The sequence below is a fragment of the Drosophila guanche genome, unplaced genomic scaffold (assembly GCF_900245975.1).
Source record: "Drosophila guanche unplaced genomic scaffold, DGUA_6, whole genome shotgun sequence".
Classification (NCBI taxonomy): Eukaryota; Metazoa; Arthropoda; class Insecta; order Diptera; family Drosophilidae; genus Drosophila; species Drosophila guanche.
In genome coordinates, this window is record NW_022995761.1 from 243,762 (window position 1) to 267,350 (window position 23,589).

Consider the following 23,589-nt stretch of genomic DNA (forward strand, 5'->3'; position numbering starts at 1 on the left):
TTGCCATTGTTTCTTGTTGCTTTTCAGGTGAAATGCTTGCCGATATTGTCCATTCAAAGGTCCTGTTTTGTCATGTCCTCAAGCGACCCAAAAAACCGCAGCAATCAGGCTTGAAAGGTTTATACATATTTTTGCCTGTCAGAGGCAATGAGCCGTCTGGATGAGAGAAGCGTCCAAAACATGATTGTCCATGTCCTGCGGTGGAGACAACCTGCCTTTTTTCCGTGCCTCCCCCCATCTCCCTCCATCTCGGCCTGGCCTCATGGGTTGTTGCACTAATGAAGTGTGTCCTGGAATTTCGTTGTTCATTTGCGTTAGTTTCGTGTTAAAAGTGGTACCGGAGGGGACCACCCAGGACTCCTGTGACTGCTGTGGCACCCGGGGACTCCATCTCGGTCAGTGCTGTACCATCTCCGGTTTCAATTTTCTCCCTTGCTGATGGGACGCCTCATCTCTGTTGTCTGTTGGGTGTGTGAGTGCGGCTAATGGCTTTGACTTTTTGACAGCATCAGGCCTGCCTCCTGTTGGTCCCATGCTGTTGTCACCCCACTGGACTCTTGTCCGTCTGCGTGTTCGTCTTGAGTCCATCGGACGGACTGCTGGCCATCGCCATCGGGCATTTAATGGCATATTTTATGTGCTGGCTTATTACTTGAGCTGAATGTTTATTGCATTTGCCATTTGTCCATTTTAGGACTTAGCAATTGCACTGTTGGCCATTTTCACTTGTTAATTATGCACATCTTCCATCCATTCATGTAGCAGAGATTTGTTGCTCCATGTCAGATATTCCCTTAGTGGCAATGTTTAATAATTATTTATATTCGACAACAGTCGGAATTATTCATTATATTCCATATCCCATTCCAAAGTTTGCCTTTCGTTATTCCTTTGATTTCATTCTTTCCATTCTAAACGTTCTTCTTGCCAATTTTGACTGCTCGCTTTTCACTTTCCATTATTTCAATCTGAATTCTCAGTTTTCAACGTCCACTTATTATTGGTTCCACCTCTTTTTATACCCGGTACTCGAAGAGTACATAGGGTATATTGTATTTGTGTGATTAACGGTTGTATGTAACGCACAGAAAGAAAATTTTCCGACCCCATAAAGTATATATATTCTTGATAAGCATCAATAGCCGAGTCGATTGAGCCATGTCTGTCTGTCCGTCTGTCCGTCTGTCCGTCCGTCCGTCTGTCCGTCTTGTTTGTCGGCTAGTTCTCAGACACTATAAGAGCTAGAGCCACCAAATTTTGGCTCCAGACTGCTCCGAGTCTGCAGTGTGTGGGTCTAGGGAAGCCCGGCGCGCTAAAGGAGCGTGTTGGTGTGAGAAGTGTTGTAGATGTAGATTACAGATGAAGAAAATATTTAAAATTTGACTAAACACCGCTAGGGTGCAGATGTAGTACAGAGTGCCGGGTATAAAAGATGTGACGCGTAAGAAGCGTCTCACACGTCCCTTCTCGTTTTCTTTCCACTCATTCCGTTTTCCAATTGTAACTTTTACCTGTTCACTTTCAATTGATATCGTTGCATTCCAGGCATTTCCTTTGTCAATATCAACACCCAAAAGAGTATTAATTAACTATGGTTTATTCCACACGCTCAACTAATAAAATCTGTATTATTATTATTATCATCAATAGTTCCACTGCATTCCTAGCACATACTCGTATTCCCTTTCCCATGTTTTAAAATTCGCTGTTACTTTGTTCATTAGTTCCTTTTGCGGTTTCTGTCAGTGCACTTTTTTGGTTGCATTTCGGGTGCAACGTTGCCGAATTTCCGTTTGCCTTCTGGCGGGTGGCGGGAGCTTTCCGTTGCTTTGGCTTTTCGTTAATTATGCATTCATAGTGCGGCGGCTGCACTGGCAGTGGCAGTGGCACCGGGCATCAAATCGACAACATGGCGCTTCAATTAGCCCATTCGTCTAGCTCTCTCATAACGGGAACAGCGTCGCAGACCTTTAGAATCAGCATGTGCTGACAGCTGTAACTGTTTTCTGCACACACTACTATCGAAATGAGGCTCGACTCTAGCCTCTGCAAATGCTGGCATAGGACGATGTCACAGAGTCAGAACAGGACGAGACAGAGGACTATTCTGCTCCAGCTATCCTTCAGCCTGCAGTATGTGGTTACCCAGGACTCTCTCTCTGTGCCACGGTCTGTTGTTGCCAATGCGGTTGCACCCCCACCCACCCATTTGTACCCTCTTTGAGGCACTGTCCCGCTGTGCTGCTGCTGTTGCTGCCATTAAATGTAATTCTCTGTGGTTTTTATGGTTTTTTAAAACATTCAACAACATTTTACGTGGCTGCTATTTATCTTTTATTTCCATGGACGCTGCATGGACAGGGGGGACTCCATGCCTCTGCTATGCTCTCCTCCTTGCGTGTGTGCCAGTCCCAATCCCATTCCCAGTTGTGGTCCCATCCTATCGCACTGTTGCACGTTTTGTTTTGCTGTTCTTCGTTGATGCCGCTGCCGCCGCGCTGCGTCAGACAATAATTCAGTCTCGAGTGCAATTTTCCCGCATACATACACACAAACGCACACTCACACACACATATCAGTGGTGGGAGATGGATAGATATAGAGTTATAGAAAGCGTGCAGGCAGGACACGTGCATGGCTGCTGCTTATCGGTCTCACCTTTTGTCAAACTATCAGGAAAGAGTTGAAATGGCAAAGCGAGCAATCGAGCAAAGGATAGAAAGGGATGCTGCTGGAGCGCTTCTGTTTAGAGATAAAACTACATACAGATGTACCTGTATCATTGCCATGAATGCTCTCATATTATAGTGAGTGATCCGCTGTACAGAATTTGTACCCTTCAGTTATTTTGGTTAAACCAATTAAATGAAAAATTAAGCGGGCTTTTAAACCAATACCCTTTTAATGGAAATATTCTCCAAAGATTATTTTTGATGATTTCTGATACATGGTTACACATGTAAAGCATTATTTTGGTTAGATTTACTGGTAAATTGTCGTTTAATCTGAATTCTATGGCATAATCATTATGCAACCTCTCGCGAGGCGCAAAATTTCATTTAAATTTCCAATTTATGTATTCAATTAATTTTTGATTCACATTCGCACCGCAAAAGTGCACCACAATGATCCAACGACCGCCCACAAAATAATTATGCAATTTGTTGTACAGTGTAAACTGAAAGTGTGTGGGTGTGGGGTGTATATGAGTTTTATGAAATTATTTTAACGCTTGGATGTCATCGATAAGAGATGCTTTATGTTGGAGGGATTTTGAGTCCTCACCCTATTCGTACCCTGTAACACAGCGTTGGAAAAGGGGATGGGCTGCTCAAATGGCCCGTTATCTGGCGGATGAGGCGGAAACAGGCTTTATTTTGTGGGGGGTGGTAAAAATAAATCCCTTTCAAAAATTGATACCCTGAGGCCTTGAAAGTGCTGGAACTCTCTCTTCCTCTGTCTGTCTTTCTGTTTTTTTTTGTTTGTTACTTTAAATTATTTCCTTATCGCCCCATGGACTATTCATATAGACGAGTCATGTAAACAGAGTTTCTGCCATACCAAAACATCACATTTAAATAATGCACAGTGGCGTGTTCCATGAGGTATGAAGAACTTTTCTGCAGACATTTCAATTCTGTGATATTTAACCGTACTATCGTATCAAAATTATTACCTAAAATAAATCAAACAGATTTTTGTTCCTATATTATTTGTTTTATTTTCTGGAACTCAGTTCTTGAAGTTCTTCAGGCGACTCAGCAGCTACCTATGTAAATTTGAAACGAGCTGTTATATATTGGATTAGATTAACTTGGAGCTGCAGCGTACATGATATAATAGCAATAATTTCTTATTGGAAGAATCTACTAATATAACTCACCACAACAAAGAAAGACTACATGCTAGCATCTTTATTTCTTCTTTTCTTAATTTATTTCTTCGTACATAAATATATGTACTACATACATTTGTATGTATGATTGTATACATAGTTGTAGTTGTTGCTGTTGTTTCTCGTCCATTTGTCGCATTTGACAAATTGTCATTGCCTGCTTTTGGGCGCCACCAAATAAATAGTTTCGCTCCCCCAAACCCAACTCGTTTTCTGACTCGTAGTTTTTCCGCATGCCCTTCCTTTTCCACCGGTTGGTTGGGTAATTTATTAAATGCCAGCAGCTGGAGGAGGAGGAGGAGGAGAGGGAGAGGAGAGCAAAGTAGATGAGTCGTGGCGGGATGCAATGTGTGAACAGGCGACAGGCCAGAGACAAGCGCATATTGTCAATGGCTGGGAATTTTTATATTGCCATTGATTTGGCCACCAATATTGCCAAGAATCGAGACACCAGGAAGAGAAACAGACAACCTTTCTCCCCCCCTCCCTAGGAACAAGGCAATCCCCGATACAGAGCCAGACCCAACGCCAGACAATTGTTTGCCAATATTTTGTAGCGGAAAGGTTGAAAGGTCTTGAGATTGAATGGAGCAAAGACACTACGACTGCGACTGGCACTATAACTGGGAACTGCGAATGATTTTCATTTTTAACAGAAACTTCCAGAACGGAAGCAAAAAATACTTTCTATCTTACGTCTGTCTAGTGTCTAGTGTCTCGTGGCTACTTCCGCTGCCGCTGCTCCAGGCCATGACCGTGAAACTGTTGGCTCTGGGTCTTGGTCCTAGTCCCAGTCTGGGCCAGGTCTATGTCATTCCTGTGGCCGTCCATTGTTGCAGCTTGGCTCATTGTTAGCTTAAGATAACTGAAGTTGCCTTCAGTTCCCGAAACACAACCAAATTTAAAGTCGCAAAAGCCAAAATCCAACAAGGAAAAAAGCCACCACGCGACTCACACATGAGGAAAGAGAAAGAGCAAGAGAGAGTCAGGCAACAACCCTCAACGAATAGTCTGCTACCCATTCTGTGGCACTTCAATAATGCAGCCAGGCTACTCAGAAGTTTATTTTTTCCCTTTTTGGGGTTGCTACTGCAATGAGTCTTCCAGCCAACATAAAGCTATTAGATATCCACATCCACGTCCATGTCCATGTCCAAATCGGGGTGCGTGCTGTGTGATCTTTTTTTTGTATATGTTTCAGTAAATCCGTAAACAAATGAGTGAGTGAAAACGGCACAGAAGCTGGGCCAGCAGCAATAATTAATGATAATTTAATAAGTTTTAAGCATTTACCTCACACAGCGTTAAGCAATAATTAATGCTAATTTAATAAGTTTTATATCGGGGAATGGGGATAAATCAAAGATATTTAATAGAAATAATTGCAGTTAATGTTACTGAAGATGTCCGGCGTCTGGCATATATCAAATATTTATTTGAAACTGCCGCAGGAACGTTGCCAATAGCGAATTGGGATTACGTCTTGAATGGAATTAACTGAAGAAAGGATAAACATCAAATTAATGATTTTTGAACTTCTGCCAAAGCGAAGAACAGAACAGAACAGAACAGAACAGGAAAATGTTGCCAAAATGTCTCTCTGCTTGCTTGAAGAGTGGAACAGTAAATGTGTTTCATTTGTCTACCATAAACGACCCGTGACGCATTTCCACTCGAGTAGGGGGACTCGCCCTGCCCTTTTCGAATAGTTTTGGGGTATCCCAAAAAGGGACTACACTGATGTAATAAGCAATACTTAAGACCTAATGCAGGGTAAAAAATATGCGCAGCATTTACCTCACACAGCGCCCGCCGCCCGGTCGTGGTCCCAGGACACACTCACAACGGTTGCGCCCGGGCTGGCCTCCTGCTCCTGCTCGTTCGTCCTGGCCGCCTGCAGTGCGCGTTTTCTTTTGCCGCTGCTGTGATTTTTGATTTAAGCATAATTTCGCAACATTTACCCCAAACCAAAATCCCGCTGTGAGCTTTGAAAAATTTCAAACATTTCTTCAAGGGATTTGCGCAATTTTCCCTTTTTTTCCTGTCCTGTGCTCTCTATGTCTCCATCATCTGTCTGCTGGGGCTCCTGTTGGGGTTTCTTTTTTTGTAGCATCCTTTCCGAGTGGGGTCTGCTTTTTGGGGTCTTCTCTCGCATTTAAATGGTTGGCAAATAAACAGGCGAACATTTTGCATTTCCATTTCATTGCGTTTTGTCTTGAGACGTTCTGTCTGGCTTCTGCCAGTGTCTGTCTGTGTGGCAGCTTCTTGGTTTCATTTCCTGTCGGTGTGTCAACTCTGCGTATGATTAATGCCTCAGAAAAGGGAGCAGACACAGCTGCGAATGTAACTGAAACCCGTGCAACTTGATCTCCACTTCGTTTGCTTTATAAATGACATCAAAAATTAAATATCTCTGCCGGCACCGTAAATCAAATTTGCACACAGAACCCCTCCAAAAAACATGAAGAAAATATACCTGCAGCACGTGTGCGAGTATCCATCCGCCCATCCATCTAGATATGCATCAACGAAAAAGGTTAGTCAGCGGCAACCTAATTTGACACTCGGCCAGAAATAACTCAATTAGTGACCCTTTTTTTTTACATTGCTTGCCTACAAGTTTTGTGTTTTTTTTTTTGCTGTTACAAACAACAAAAAAGGCCACCAACGTTGAACCGGGTGGGATCCATGACGTTGTTTGGTGGTAACGAGCGAGCCACTCGACTTTTTCCACAGCCCTTGACACACACTTGAGTTTTTCCGCCGCCTGCCCCGCCCCGCAGCCCATTTATTTCAGTTCAAATAAAATGCATTGCAAAATGCCACAATAAAGCATTCAGATATTTCCATTTGCTTCTGTCTCGAAATAATTTATTTGTGTGCTTAAAGCGAAATTAATTGAAAAGAAACAAAAGTAAATAAATACAAATGAATATGTCTATATTTTTAAGTAATTCCACAAAGTCTGGCTTAAAATAATATAAGTGCAACATGTGCAACATGCTTAGAACATGTTAAGAATCCTTGATTCAAAATCCAAACCATTTTAAAATTAGTCACTTTAATTTTGGGTGCAGAATCCATGTGCGAATGCTTGTCCCATAAGTTAATGCAACCCATTATTTGACCAGTCTCCACGACCGATTCGCGGTATTCCAATAGGATATCAATGTTATCAGGTTCTCCATTTCTCCATTCTCCGTTTATCTACACTTACGGTAATATTTGCTCTATCTCACCCTTTCTCTGTGTTGACGCATTATTTATTTTCGAATAATTTTCATTTGCATAGCATTTGCCTTGGCATCAATTTTTGGCATTGCTTACGCTCTCCAAACATCATCAGAGCGCGGCTGACATGAGACATGAGATGACAGAAGAGGGTGCCACACCACACCACACTCTACACTCCACACGCAGTCGTACTCTCTACCCCACAGCTGCACTTTTGATGCGGCACGAAAGTATGCTACGATATGACTGCTGTGCCACACACTCCACTTCCCACCAACCGGTTGGTTGGTTGCAACCCAGAGATAAAGGGGAGGAAGAGAGAGAACTTCAAAGCCAGCCCACGGCAATTTTCAATTAAAAACGCCTATGCCGCAGCCTCGAATGATGCTGCTGTTGCTGCTGCTTTGTGGATGCTTCTCCTACAGAAACTAAACTGTTTGTGCCCTGCCTGCCACACACCGTGTACTCGTGGCACAGAATATTGTGGATATTTTCCATATATATTTTCAAACAAGTCAACTTCGACGCAACTAGACAACAATAAATCTGCCATGAGATATATATATGTCGCAGTCTTTTATACCCGGTACTCGAAGAGTAAATAGGGTATATTGTATTTGTGCACAAAGTTAATGTACTTAACACACAGAAGGAAATATTTCCGACCCCTTAAAGTATATATATTCTTGATCAGCATCAATAGCCGAGTCGATTGATCCATGTCTGTCTGTCCGTCCGTCTGTCCGTCCTGATGAGCGCCTAGTACTCAGAGACTATAAGAGCTAGAGCCACCAAATTTTGCATCCAGACTTCTGTGTGCTCACACTGTTACAAGTGTATTTCAAAAATGAGCCCCGCCCCCTTCCGCCCTCGCAAAAGGGCGAAAACCTCCAAAAATTACAATTTTGAAGATAAAAGACGCGTAAGAAGCGTCTCACACGTCCCTTCTCGTTTAGTTTGAAAGGATTTCATCTGCTTAAGAGGTATCCTTTGGTCGCTAATTCTCTGTTTTCGCTTTGTTTGCTGTCGTGCCAGCCTGGGGCTATCTGCTGCTTTTGCTGCTCCACTGCTTCTCTTGCTACAAGTTTATGAGTAGGCAGAAGGACCTGGCCCTGGGCCGCTTTTAATGCTGCGTCCCGTAACAATTTTTGATGGCCTGACATGGAATTGCACTCAAAATGTGAATGTAGAACCGGCATACTGTGTTGTGTGAGTGTGTGCTGGATGTTACAAAATATGTATTTTCCCAATGGCAATGTGTCAAGTGTTGGGGAAAAAGTGCGGCCTATGCCCACAGCCAGCCATTAAAGAAAGGCTAAAATACTTTTTAAATTTAAATTTAAAATACAAATTACTTATTTGAATGGCAGAAACTAATATATTGCCTAGTATATATCTAATCATGAAATTATCCATCTTTCCATATCGCTTACAGTCACGCACATCTCTGGTGTCCAGCTCCGAGGGCGGCATACTGGCCGAGGGTGAAACTTCCAGCGAGGATGAGCGCGATGAGGAGACCAGTCGCGATTCCAGTGACAATTCACCGCCATGCGATCTGGGTCTGGTGGAGCGTCTGCTGCTTACCCATCCCATGTGGTTCCTGCCGGGCATTCAGCGTTCGGGCGCTGTTCATCTGCTGCAGGGCAAGGAGGAAGGGGTGAGTGTCCAAACATGCGCATGCATGCGCTCAATGCGATAATTATTAATTTATTGATTTAGCTTAATGAGACAATTTGCGGACAAACGGAGCATTTGTGCTGGTCCACAAACACGCACATGTGACACACCAGCCACACACACACACACAGTCCGAAACTCATTTGTCAAAAGTAAAAAAAATAATATTTTTTTAACAGATATACATAGGAATAACATCAGTCCGTAATGTTACGTACCCAAAAAATTAACAGTGTAAAGATAACAGCTGTTAAAGTCAGCTGTGTGCTACGAACGATAGAAAGTTATCGGAAAACTGATTTTGTTCATGAAGTTTAAAGTGCAAAAATTGCTAAATTTACCAATTTAACTTAATTTTTTACAATATTCTCGATTAAGGCTTATATTAAAAATGTGTTTGTGAGTTTGAAATTAAAAAATTTACCTCATAATATGTTTAATGGCTACTTTCTTAACAAGTTCATATTTGGGACGAAAATTGAATAGACTTACAAAGTGTTCGGTTCCCGTTGTAGAGTATTAAATTCTTAATCCAATTTATTTTATTTTTTCTTGCGCTTTTCTGCGTCTTTGAAGATATTTGAGTTTTCGTAACATAACCTCAAGTTTGGATTTTCGGAGTTGTTTGCAATGTTAAACTGAGTGAAGAAGAAAATTGCAGAAGAAGATGTCGATTTTCATTGAATTTAAGTGTTAATACCTGTCACTAGCTTTGAGAACGATAAGGGTTATTTGTAGACCCTTTGAAGAACTTTTTTTTACGGGTTGTCGATTAAATTGAACATTTTTACGGAAAACTTTAAACAAATCGAAAAAAACTGCAGATTCTCTAAATTCGTGCTCAATTGTACAATTATAATAACGTTGAGACATTTCCAGTATCTGCACTGCCGTGCAGTGCTATTGAATCCCACATTCAACAACTCAACGAGAAGAAGCTGCTTGCAGTATACAAGGAAGTCAATGTAAAAATTCGCTTATCTTCTACTTTTCCATTTTTAAAAATCCGGACACAACTTTTTAAGTAAAATATGGCATTGCTTTACATATTCCTATCATTTTTTGTTTGATTCAATTTTTTCAACAAACCTTCCTTTCACTTTTATAGACTCATATCAAAAAGCTAAATCAAACGTGTGATCAAAAAATATTGTTTCCTTTGGAGGTTATTAATTAACGCCACAAAATGTGGGCAAATGCCCCATAGTGTAGTGTAAGAATGTAGTATTAGAGCAAGAAAATAGTAAAAAAGGAATAAACGATTGAAAAAAAAAAACACACACACACACAACAGAAATTTGCACAACAATGAGAGCCTGGGAAATGCACCCAAAAAAAAAAAGGGAAAACACCGAACATATTCAATCATTCGTTGGTTGGCATTTACATAAACAAATTGCAATCAATTAACGAGTCCTGCCTGATGTGTCCCTCTGCCTCTGCCAGGCAGAGAGTGGGGGGGGGGGGGGATTCATTAATATTGCGACAGCGACAACAATGCGAAGCCCTTTTAATTGTAAATGTATAAAGATAAACAAAGAAATGTAGCCAGGCAGACCCCTGGACTGGAATCACGACTCTGCTTCGCTTGCAAAATTCATTGAAATTTATCTGAGTCGAGCAGCAAATGGCAGACAATAGAGAAGGGACAAGCTAGGGCACGGAGAACGAATCTAGAGAGTGGGAGTTGGAGTAGCGCTGCCACAAAAGGCGACACAAGAGACAAAAGCCAAGCCAAGCCATTGGTCAGCAGCAGGAGACAGCAGGACTCTGAAGGTGGTGGGCACACGTCCTAGTCCATGGGCGGACCATTTTGCGATTCAAAACTCTTTTGCATAGACAATTGAAATTACAAAATGTGTGTTGAGGGGGAATGCCGCCAGGAGATAGATAAATATAGCAGGAGGATGATGGAGCTGGAGCAGGTAATGACTGTTGGACAGACAGTGGCTGCTCTGTGGCTGGAATGTCCAACAAATTGTACAGATTCAATAAGGTGGAGCCTCATCGAGACTGAGCCAGCAATTATCACGTGTCCAAGGAGTTTGGGGATAAAACTCATTACGGTCCAACATTCTGAATTTCTCAAAAGCCTTTCAGCTTGTCCACCACCCACCTAGATTTTTCTTTTTTAAATTACAAAGTTTATGTGAACTGAAGAAGAGACACAGGCCAGGCAAGGCCAGGCATTCCATTCCGTTTATAAAAAATGAGAAATCATAGAAATCATCGAAAAAAATAAATGGTATGATTGGAAACTAACAAAAGAACAGAAATATGATTTAAAAGCAATCAGGGGAACTGTGGAACATTAACAGCAATAAGTCCAAGTTGGCAAAAGTTGAATTTCAACAAAAGGAAAAAATGGAATAAGCCAAAATAAATTAAAATGGAGTAGCAGATAAAACAAGTTAAAATATAACAAAATATATGCAGTAAATGAAATACACGATTGAAAGCCAACAGTGTTTGTTAAGCTACGATAAAACACTAAGAATGGAACAAGAAACGACGAGAATGAAGTGCTAAGAGCCACTCAGCTGAGCTGCCATTGCAAGTAAATTTAATCTGTAGAAATGACTGAAAGGTTACCCATTTATGCCAGGGTACATCATCCTCATCAGCGTATAAAGAAAGACAACAAGAATTTGCAATGTTGGTTGGTTCTTATTTTTTTTTTGCTACCGGCTGCCGGTCGCTGCAATTTTCAATTGTCGAACGCGCCGTAACAATGGCTCATTGATTGCAATTCAACTTCCTCGATACCCTTCCCCCTTTGATCCCCTTTGTGAGTGTGTGTGTCTTTTGGGGGGGAGGAGAGAAAGTTTTTCGCCCACTTCTGCATTTTGCTGCCTGCTCTTTCAGTGCGTTTCCAACACCCCCTATCGACAAATGTCTGCCGTGCACATCTTTGCACTCGCCCTTGCACCCACTCTCACTTTGTGTCTCTCTGTCTCCTGTTCTTCGTCTATCTCGAACAGTCTCTCTGTCTCTGTATCTTGGCTCTGCCTCTTGCATTGTTGCTAATTGCATGCGTCAACGTCGACGTTGGCAATTATACGGCGAACGCGTCTGAAAAATCCTTTAAATCCCCATTAAGGATGCTGGACACACAGGCATCCAAGTGCCGCCTATTCGCACTTGTTTATGCGTTTAATAAAAAACCATTTAATTGAAATTGAAGTAGACCTCGGCAGATGGACCCCCACACAGCAGCCAGTGGTTGAACGATTGAATCTCTCTCTCACTCTCTCTACCCCGCAACGATTCTCTCTGTGGCCACTCTTTTTATGTGTAAATGTTCGTAATTAAAAATCAATCAATATGCTTGGAACTACAACTGAGTTGAACGCTGGTCTGAGCCGAACCGAACCGAATCGAATCGAACCACTGTTGCAACACTGAGAGAAAAGTCTAGATGGAAATATAATGGAACACTGAGAATAGAAGAACACCATTCCTATTCGAATTAGCATTCCCAGCGATACTATAGTACGACCCGACACGATTTAACCACAAGAAACCAACCCCACTTTTTATGAAAGATATGGGGCTTAGAAATGGTCTGATTATAATTTTTTTTAAGGCAGAACTTTTTTTTAAGAATATTTAAAAAAATAAGTTTTTACACATAGATTGTAAATAACTTTGTTTACCTGAAAAGCTGATTGTTGCAATGGCTTAGGAAGAGGTTTGCCATTTGAATTTGAGACATGAAAATGGAACCAAGAGGCAAACAAAAAAATAAAAGTCTTGAAATGGTAAATGAAGTAAAGGATAAATGGATACCAGCCTGATACATGCATAAAAGTACCAGAATAATATAAGAATAATCCATCCTTGCTCCCCAATGTAATTTCTGCTAAATCTGTTCAAATTTTCCTTAGATAATCTCATGAGTAATTGAGCAACTTACACTTTTCCCTGTTTTCTGTTCATATAAGAAATCCGCAAATTATTCTTGTATTTATTCTCCAATTGAGAAAAACACTGCCAATTTCTTTTAGTGCCCGCCCATCGCTTTGTGGCATCACATGTGTGACCTGGCCTGGCCTGGCTGCTGCATGCAACAAACAGAAAACAACAAGCATACGCAGCGCGTAACCTGAACCATTTGCCTGCCAGGTATTTTAATTACTTGTTGTGTCCAGCCTTCCGCCATCCTCCATTTGCCATATCCTCCAATCGAAATTGAACCTGAAAGCTGAACAGATTTTTCCCCTGCTTTGTGCATTGGTATTTTTTTTTACCCCCCCTCACTGATTTTTCCAAAAGACTCTCCCATCAATCATAAAAGCTGAGGAGCAGGAGGAGTAGGCATGCTCACATGTGCGTATGCTTCACATTTCCATCTCCATTTACCAGGCCATGCCCACGCTGTACGTATATATTTTTTTTCCATCTGGCAACGGGATTTGTTATGCCGACCACAGAATGTAATTAGCAGCAAATGTCGAACGACCTAGCCCCTGAGTCCAGGATGGAATGGATGGAAACCCAATCGATGTTCAGCAGGAGATGTGTAAGCTGGGGCAGGCTAGGGCTGGCTGGCTGGCTGGCTCGGTCAACAGCTGGGGCAATCATTAGATGTCTGTGGCGATTGCAATGTCCGTATGGTGTGTGGGTTGGGGCTCACATCATTAGCGGTCGCCACCTGTACAGTAAACGCTGGAGCATTGAATTCCCGCTAAATGTTCTGTGCGATTGGAATACAGTTTAATAATTTGAAATGTGAAACTTCGTAAAATCAGTGATTGATAGGGGGCATTATTTTGTAAATTATATTTCTAGTTCATTTAAGGGGGTTCATAATGCATTATAATGGTGCATTATTTATCTATAATTTAACATGAATTGAATTTAACTATAACTTAATTAATAGAAGGTATTTGCCTATAACTATGGCCAAAATGATGATGGCAAATATCCGAAGCATACGAATTATAGTATTAATTTGATTTCCCGCACCATTCTGCTTTAGCTCTCGCTCCAACATGGCAATCATTTCGTCACGTTCATCTTCAGTGTCAGGGTCATTGTGAAAGCAATCCTCCTCTTGTTCTGAATCCATTTCTGGATAAGTCTAGAGTAAATGTTAAGTAGTCTAAATATTAACATTCAAAAAATAGGTAAATGTAATGATGAAGGTTCTTACCAGCTATTGCACTTCCACGCTCAAGGTTTTGCTTTATACTTTACGAGATCGGCTCTGCTCCAGACTTAATTTTTAAATTTGTGTGTTTTATCTATGGTAAAACTCTAGGGTTGCTTTGATCGAACAATTCCCCAAAATCCCTTTCATAGTTTGTGCTCTTTATTAATATCTTATCGAATATCTCCGATATGCATTCAGAATTCAATTCCTGATTTATTGCCTTTCAAATGGATAATGGATAAAGCCCCCCTCCCTCGCCATACCATCGTCCATTCTCAATGGCCATCCGCAAAATGCATAATCTATCAACACTTTTTGGATCACCCATTCATTGCATTCATATGTATTATTCATTCGATATTAGTGTTTGACCAGAACATCCTTTAATCCTGCACCGAAATCGTTGTCTCCTGTTAAGGGGTTGGGGTTTTTTTTGTACATTTTTTTTTTAGTGTTTCATTTTGAACTATTTTTTGGGCTCGTTCTTTCTTTGGCTGAATTTGATTTATGAATTCAGGATCGTGGCCAAAATGAAGTTTTTAAGCTGCAGTGAGGGGCGTGGCATTGGCACTGCATTGACATGCTTAAATGGCCAATATACATGTCCAAAAACAGCGAGGGAGAGAGAGACAGATACAGATGGTGGGGAAAAAGGGAAAGCGTAAAGCGGAACCGAGTTAAATTGAATTTTTTTTTGCGGCTGCGGCTTTTGGAATTTCCTCTGTTTGGCATGTATTTCAATGTCACCCCAAAAGAGGTCTCAGCTTACATGGCAAAAAGTCAGACATTGTTAAAAAAAAATAAAGAGAAACCACTCGAAACGGCGAAACGAAGAGGAAGAGATCCTGGGGGACGACGACGACACAGACAGTAGCCACATAGGCGCAGACAGTTTTTATTTATCACCCAAGCGCACATCAGGAATGAAAAAGGAGAACATTTCTATATAGATTCGTGCAAGTCGGTGGGATGCGGAGTCAGGTGGCAATGGAGCAGCAGCAGCAATGGTCGAAGCATTGGCTGGAGCTGGGTCTGGGTCTGGGGGCAAATGGCCCATCAACAACAGGCACAACAGTCAGTCAGTTAGCCAGCAGATGAGACGATAAGGGAAGGCAGACAGACAGCCAAAGGATGAGGTTGTAAGCCGCATTCTCCACTTCACTCCACTCTCACTTCACTCCATTCCCTTCCATACATCGATGTGGCCAAAATGATATTAGCACAGACATAAAGCGGTAGGAGGAGCGGGTGCACATCACACAATATTTGTGCAGTGCGTTCTAGAGCTTAAAGACATCCTTAAATGTCAATCAGCGGTGAATAAATATTGCAACAAACGGTTTGACAGCCAATCAAAAGACGAATTTGAGCTGGGATTTGGAGAAAGGTATGGAAAACGATCAGGGAAGAATATAGTTAAGGGCTATTCGGAATGAATCTTCATGCAAGAGTCTCGCTGATTTAAGTATTCCAAATGGAAAACTATTGTGCCCAAAGGTGCACTTAGAATCAATCAAAGATCTGATTTTGAGCAGGAGTAGTTCCCGCGCTCTGCTGCGACTATTACTTACATTGTAGAGATAGATTTACGACACACAAAAAAGTCCTCAAATCAACTACATTTTTGGCATTTCCTTAGAAAAGAAAAAGTAAGGGAGTGCAGATGAACTTCAAGTATTAGGCATATGTATATGTATGTACAGTGGTGTTCAATGAAACAGTAGTTCCGCGCCACACAATTTTCACAACTATTTTTGAGACCCTTCCAGTCTTTTGCTTATGAAGGTTTTAATTGAATTTGTTTTCACTTTGTAATGTTTAAATAATGTACTGCCCAAGCTTAAATAGGATCTGAGACTATAATTCTTAAACACGTTGTCAAAACTGTGCTCTGCCTGACGGAATTATAATCGTAATAACACATTTCACATTCTACAATAAGATTTCGTTGTGATTTTGGTCTAGAGACTGAGTTAGACATGAAAAGTGTCGACCTTTTCGTATGAAATTCCATTCCTAGCGAGCTTTCTTGCGTGTTTTAGATAATTATCTAGTTGAAAGACCCTTTTGAGAGGCATTTTTCAATAGTAATATTATTGTATTGTCTTAAAAAGTATGCTGGAACACACACACTACTTTATGAAATACGTCAATACCAGGATAGGAAGTAAGAGTTTATATGGGCTGTAGCGCAACATGCCCAATGTGGGTTATAATTCAAGAATTTAGGCAGTTATCAGTTATATGTGAACGCCAAACATATTCTTTTGAGTCTTCCTTACCATCTAAAATAACTTTACACTCATCTGACGTCCCAGTCCACATGCCTCATGTCCACATTTTTCAAAAAATTAGTCGTGTACGCATGTGCTTTTATTCTCAAACGCGTAGCTTCCGGGGACCTCTTGTAATTAAAATATATATAATCAGTCGTTTATTAACTGTCAAAACAATATCAGAGCGATATAAAATTGTTTTCATAACTTTTAAGGATATTGAAGACCTTGGTCTTGCCTTCGACCATCTACTAAAATATAATTTTTTCGCAAAAAATATAATTTTTTATGGCGCTTCTTTAAGTTTAAAATATTAAATATAACAGTAAAAGCACATTCAAATTAGTTTTCCATCCCATTCCATTATAAAAAAATAAATAAATTATAAATTCCATTATACCTCCTGATTTTAGTTTTTAGTTTAATTCTAAAGTCTCCCATATTGGACCGTTCAATGAATACTTCTACGCTCCAAAAAACAAAAGTACCGCTATATTCAAACATATCTTTCATCAAAATATTCAATATATAAATAAAGCTTACTGATGGTAACTTTTTTTAAATTATTTAATTTGTTTTTAATTTTTTTTTTAACTTGCACCTGGCACTATTATTTTATTGAACAGAAGCTTTCATGGGTATTTTTCTAAAGTAATGTAAAACAAGAAGATGGAATGCAAATGTTCCAGGATTCTTTCTGGGTTCTAATGTGTACATTTCAGGCTTTCCAAAAAGGTATCACTTGTTCAATTCGAAAGACTGGAAGGGTCTCAAAAATATTGGTGAAAATTGTGTTGCGCGGCACTACTATTTCATTGAACATAACGTACATATGTATCGACACGACTCAAAACTGATCCGAAAGGTCCAATAATTGTCTTTTTAATATGTAAAAAAAAATGAAAAAATACGAACTCAGGACTTAAATCGCATTTTTTACAAAAAGACTGTTTCACAGTGTATATAAAGTAAATTTCAACCCCAACATGCACCTCGTGCCATTTCTAGTTCCATACCCAACAGTCTCTCTCTCTCTTTTTTTGGCCCTCTCCAAACATGATGCTGTGTGACACATGGCGTATACGCAATACATGGGAAAGGATTTAAGAGTGGCTAAGCATCAGGGGACTGCAGGGGAATGCAATGTGCATTTGTGTATGTGCTGTGTCGGCCACGATGGCAACACATTGCGCTAATGAATTATTAACAAACAATTTTAATTGAAAGCCGTTTGCCAAATGAGTTTAATGCACTTTAATGCACAGTTGCCAGTTTGCGTGTGCGAATGGAATATAAGACGGGGAGAATGGATTCCAGGGAAGGGGAAGTTAACTTCTGATGGAAAGACTGCCGATGAAAATGCGAGAGAATGACGGGAAATCGGCTTATAGTGCCCGCCGCCGTCAACTCTTGAACTGTACCAACGAAAGCCGCTTAGTCTAGAAAAGGTGCGGGAGAAATGAGGCACGGGGCACGAGGCATGAATGTTGAGAGACGCAATCGCATGAATGATGAGGCCGCCACAAAATGGCCAAATGAGTGCGAATCTAAAGTTGGAGGGGTCGAGGCCGAATCCGCATTGATAAACCAAATTTATTTTTCGATGCAAACCAAAGACAAAAGAGATCTTTAAATACCACAGGAAAAAAACGACCATCAAAAATGAATGTCAATGAGATGGAAGAACACTGTCAGCTTCAAGTCTCTATCTCTCCCTTACTCTCTCTCTCTCTCTCTATTTGTCTTCGTCTCTGTCTCTGTCTCAATCTTTTGCTATCGCATTCCGCGTTGCTGCCCGAGGGTTTCACTTTGCATTTGCCCATTCCCACATTCACATTCCCCGCGGGGCGTGGGGTTGGGGGAAATAAAAATATGAGATTTTTATTATATGGAATTGAAACCGACTCTTGCTTCAGCTGCTCCTCCTGCTTGAGCTCTCAAACTCCCTCTTCTAATGACCAGCCTAGATAATGGCAGGGTCCAGTTTTGCTGTACACCCATGGCAGGGCATAATTTCGTTTATTTTATGCAAGTTTTCGTTCGAATACCCTGCGCAAACAGTAAACACTGGGTGGACATGCCCATTTTGCAAACATTTTTTACAATTAAACATTTATTCACATTGACATTTATTAACAATTAACATTTTTTAACTCTGAAGATTTATATTCTCTTTATAGTAAATATTTTCCAATCCATATGCCGAAAGCCACCAAGGCAAATGTTCTCACAATGTTTCTAGTCGTGCGCTTGACCTCACCCTTCAATAGAAAGACTCGCTCGTTATAGGCTAGTTTGTCATTTTTCTCATGTAGGGCGTTATGTCCAGTCCATGCAGAATCTCCTCCTGGATCCATTCTGAAAATTAAACAAAAGGAATGAAATTGATTTTTACAAGGATCTATGGCTACTTTGATTTACTTTTTTTCCTCAGGCTTTGTTTTACGTAAAGTTTTTACAGTACAAAAGAGATCGATTCTGCTCCAAAGTTTGTCTATAAATAAAGGTTGTTGTTTCTATTGTTAAAGTATTGGCTTGCTTTGATTGTTCCTATTTTCATTAATTTTAAATGTCAAACAATTGTAATAAAAAAAGGGTATCACAACAGTCGTCACTTGTGCCTTGGTGGTCATCCCTTATTGTTTTTTCTCTGCTGTTTGCCCGAACCACACAAAAACCACCGACACTCATTAGGCGGCTTTCGCCGTTCCCCCTGGGGGTGACAAGGGGCGATGGTTTTTTGGGGGCTGCGGGGAAGAAAGGTCTCATTATAACGCTTCGTGTTGGGTTTCCACTGGCGTCTCGTTGCTGCGTTTTTTAATTTCCCGGTGACCCCCATAAGTAGGCAAATTTTAAATAAGAAAAGGAAAAGCAAGGACATAAACTTCACTTTGCATTTTATTGCTTAATGGCATTAGAGAATATTGAATTAGACGATTACTGTACCAGAAAAAAAAATAAAAAATTGTCAGCAAAAAACAAGGACAGAAGAGCTCACAATACCAGAGATACTTTTGGATACGCCGCGAAAAATCTAATCAAAAAATCCAAGTCTAGGTGCAATATTCAAAGCTTAGTTCACTGGAAGTATCTTATAATATCTTAGACTCTCTAGAAGCTAAAAGTTTAACTAAAAAAGCTGCATCAGATAGAGATATTACACCTTGATAAGTCTTAGATCTGCTCCATGCTCCCCCATTCAAGGCCCACGCCTGCTCCATTCTCCCCGTTCCAAGAGTGAGTCTTTCTGCACTCTCACCCTTCTAAGGCTTAGGCCTTAGGCTGCACTCTACCCTGCTTATAATGTACATGTGACGGCTGACCTGTGGATCTCTCTTACCCCATAAAGTAACAGCTAATCCCGCCGAATGCATTGCATTCTCCAAAGGGTCTGCACTCGAAAAGGATCAGAAACCAATGGCCAACAGCACCACAGGCACTTTAGGCATTGAAATCCCAAAAGACCACACCACACCACAGCCACATAGCCACATAGCCACAACCCTTGCAACGGCAAAGACCCAGCCGAACAGAGCCGAAGTCATTTCGCTTGATTCCACTCGAGTGCAGTTGGCTTCCGTTTTATTCCGTTCCTTTCTATGCCATGGTCCATGACCATTATGCTGTCAAGATTTGTTGTCAAGCATTTTGATGGGCTCTCTGATTGATAGACGGCAATGTGGTGCAATCGTGATGCATATACATATGTACGTATGTGTGTATGTATGTACATAGAGCTAGTAGCAGTTTGAAGCATGATTTGATGATTATAGACTAGACTTGGCGCTTGAGCGACCCTAGGCAGTCAGCCAGCAAGCCCGCAATGAGTCTATTTGCGGGCCAAAACTTGATTACAAACGATTCCCCGGTTCAGACAACCAGCTGGTTGCCAGCAAAGGCAACGGCAACGACAAAGGCAACGGCGGCTGCACTTTCGACCACAAAACTGGCAAAAATGGTAGGGAGGTGGAGGTAGAGACACAGACAGTCAACAGCTGCGACACGTTGCGCATTGTGTGTGTGAGAGGGCTAAAAGGGGAGTTTCTGCCCAGGAAAGATGGTCCGCGTTTGCCGTGTAGATGGAGTCGAGAGGACACTGCGGACATTTCTATATAAAATGCAGGCCCCAAGGCACGCGACGAGAAATGGAAACCGGAAATGTTGTTACTTTCACAGCTACCCCCTTCGCAGCACGCAGCTCACAGTTCGCATACTCGTAGTACCCGCAATACCCTTCCACAAGTGACAATTGCTGTGTGGCGTGAGGAGTGGAAAAGGGTAGATGGAGAGGGTGTGGGGAAGAGTCCAACATCCCGGAAATGGGTGCAAATGCGACGAATCGTTTTTATTTTGGTTATATGTTTCGCTATGTCTGTCTGTCTGTCTGTCCCGGTGTGTGTTGTTGTATTTATTGTGTCTGATTTGCAACGCCGCAGGGAACCCTCGCAGAGGTTTCGCCTCAGATGGATGTGTCCTCCGAGTTTGATGGAGGGGGGAGGGCCCTCCTGGGGCTGTCCTGACCAGGCCATGAGGTTGAGTGAGGTGCGAACATTACGCGGCATGTGCTGGCCATTGCACAATCATTTACATGCAATTAAATGCAAAATAAATGCAAACAGATAAATGATTCTACGCTGGCAAAGACAACAGAGACACAGAGAGCGGGAGAAAGTATCCACAGAGAGAGAGTGAAAGTGGGAGAAAATGCAGAGCGAAATAGGACTAAAAAACAACCAAAATATTGAAATTCATTATTACAAAAAGACGAGAAGGGACGTGTGAGACGCTTCTTACTCGTGACAACTTTTATACCCGGCACTCAGTACTACATCTGCACCTTAGCGGCGTTTCGTCAAATTTTAAACATTTTCTTCATCTGTCATCTACATCAACAACACTTCTCACGCCAACACGCCCCGTTAGCTCGACTCCCGTCCCTAGACCCACACACTGCAACCTCGCGGCAGAGGCAGCGCCCGCACACAAAAAAAAAAAATATAAGCTGCGGGACGGGGTGGGTTAAAAGTCGGCAGGGGCAGTGGCAGGGGGACGGCAGAGGCAGATGCCGAGTGAAGCAGAAGCAAAGTGTGAATGAGAGAATGTGAAAAGAACAACAAAAGCTGCGGGAAAGGGTGGGTTTAGCCATTGGAAATTAATTTCTTCATTTTGGCTATAAGAATGATCCGATCGGATCCCAATATTTAGTTTTCTTTTATGTTCAAAATTGTAGATTTGGGAGGGTTTCGCCCTTTTGCGGGGGCGGAAGGGGGCGTGGCTCATTTTTTAAATACACCTGTAACAATTTGAGCATACAGAAGTCTGGATGCAAAATTTGGTGGCTCTAGCTTTTATGGTCTCTGAGATCCAGGCGCTCAACAAGACGGACGGACAGACGCACGGACAGACAGACATGGCTCAATCGACTCGGCTATTGTTGCTGATCAAGAATATATATACTTTATGGGGTCGGAAACGTTTCCTTCTGTGTGTTACATACATTCACTTTGTGCACAAATACAATATACCCTATTTACTCTTCGAGTACCGGGTATAAAAATGGAAATAAGAAGAAAGATGAAGAACGATTGGACATTAATGAGAGGTTTAAACATAAAAGAATTATCGGTTAGAGAATGTTAGAGAAGACGAGATACAAACTCAGCATATTCATACACATTCATACAAAAAGGTCTACTTGCAATAGTAGATGGTTTAAATCGATTCGTAGAACTCCGAAACTAACAATATTTTGACTAGAACTGCATTCCTATGAAAACCCAAAAGGAAATTTTGCAGCAATTCAGCATTTAAAATATATTTTATGGAGTGAATTTAACACCATCAAAATCTCCCACTTTAAGTTCTTGAATCGCCCTCAAACGAGTAGCTACCTGCACTTCTAACATTCTCCATTCTGTGCTATTGCCAGATTTGGATTGGAAATGGAAATTGAAATGCAAAACGGAAATTAAAGCAAACGTCAAATGTGTTTTTGCGGCTAACCAGGGCACACAGGACAGTGAACCCGAAGTTATCCGTGGTGACGGGGAAAAGTGCAAGTGGAAACTGAAATTGGAACTGCTGGAACTGGAACTAGAGCCTGGCTAGAATGGATGGATGGATGGGTGAAGTCAATGAACTGCAGAGTACAAAAATGCATTTGTAGGCTTTCATTCTTATGCGCCAGACGATGCCTAAAGGCATACAAATGGCAAATGATAAATGGTAAAGAAAAGAGCCATTGCACTATGGGGCATTTGCCCACATTTTGTGGCATCAATTAATAACCTCCAAACGAAACAATATTTGTATACCCGGTACTCGAAGAGTAAATAGGGTATATTGTATTTTTGGGGAATAACGGTTGTATGTAACGCACAGAAGGAAACGTTTCCGACCCCATAAAGTATATATATTCTTGATCAGCATCAATAGCCGAGTCGATAGAGCCATGTCTGTCTGTCTGTCCGTCTTGTTTGTCGGCTAGTTCTCAGAGACTATAAGAGCTAGAGCCACCAAATTTTGCATTCAGACTGCTATATGCTCACACTGAAACCAGTGTATTTCAAAAATTTGACGAAACGCCGCTAAGGTGCAGATGTAGTACTGAGTGCCGGGTATAAAAGTTGTGACGCGTAAAAGGCGTCTCACATGTCCCTTCTCGTTTTATTTAGTTTTTTGATATGAGTCTATAAAAGTGAAAGGAAGGTTTGTTGAAAAAATTGAATCAAACAAAAAATGATAGGAGTGTGTAAAGCAATGCCATATTTTACTTAAAAAGCTGTGTCCGGGTTTTTAAAAATGGAAAAGTAGAAGATAATCGAATTTTTACATTGACTTCCTTGTATACTGCAAGCAGCTTCTTCTCGTTGAGTGATTGAATGTGGGACACAATAGCACTGCACGGCAGTGCAGATACTGGAAATGTCTCAACGTTATTATAATTGTACAATTGAGCACGAATTTAGAGAATCTGCACAGTTTTTTTTCGATTTGTTTCAAGTTTTTAAATTAAACTTCATGAACAAAATCAGTTTTCCGATAACTTTCTATCGTTCGTAGCACACAGCTGACTTTAACAGCTGTTATCTTAACAGTGGTGCGCACCGTTAATGATTTGGGTACGTAACATTACGGACTGATGTTATTCCTATGTATATCTGATAAAAAAATATTACCTTTCTTACTATTGACAAATGAGTTTCGGCCAGGAAAAGTGGTCAAATGCCCCATAGTGCATTGTACCTAGGAGGAGTCCTCTTACATCGTAACATGTACATGCATACATACATTCATATGTATAAATAGGTGCACCTGACTAGAGCTAGAGGAAGTCGCGTTAAAAGCAA

General features: G+C 41.2%; 1 protein-coding gene and 1 long non-coding RNA gene across 7 annotated transcripts in view; one reads left to right on the plus strand and one right to left on the minus strand.

Annotated features, from left to right (window-relative positions):
• LOC117590864 (protein sprint) overlaps nt 1-23,589 on the plus strand; it is a 131,305-nt gene that overhangs the window by 93,624 nt on the left and 14,092 nt on the right. For all 6 annotated transcript variants that reach the window (XM_034283879.1, XM_034283882.1, XM_034283883.1 and 3 more), the window contains one exon: nt 8,565-8,789. In XM_034283879.1, the coding sequence (XP_034139770.1) occupies nt 8,565-8,789 (225 nt within the window). The remainder of the gene's footprint in view (nt 1-8,564; nt 8,790-23,589) is intronic.
• On the minus strand, nt 13,605-14,089 carry LOC117590877. The gene is made up of 2 exons (XR_004574333.1): nt 13,965-14,089; nt 13,605-13,892 (listed from the first exon to the last, which is right to left on the minus strand). It is a non-coding gene; the product is annotated as an uncharacterized LOC117590877 (long non-coding RNA).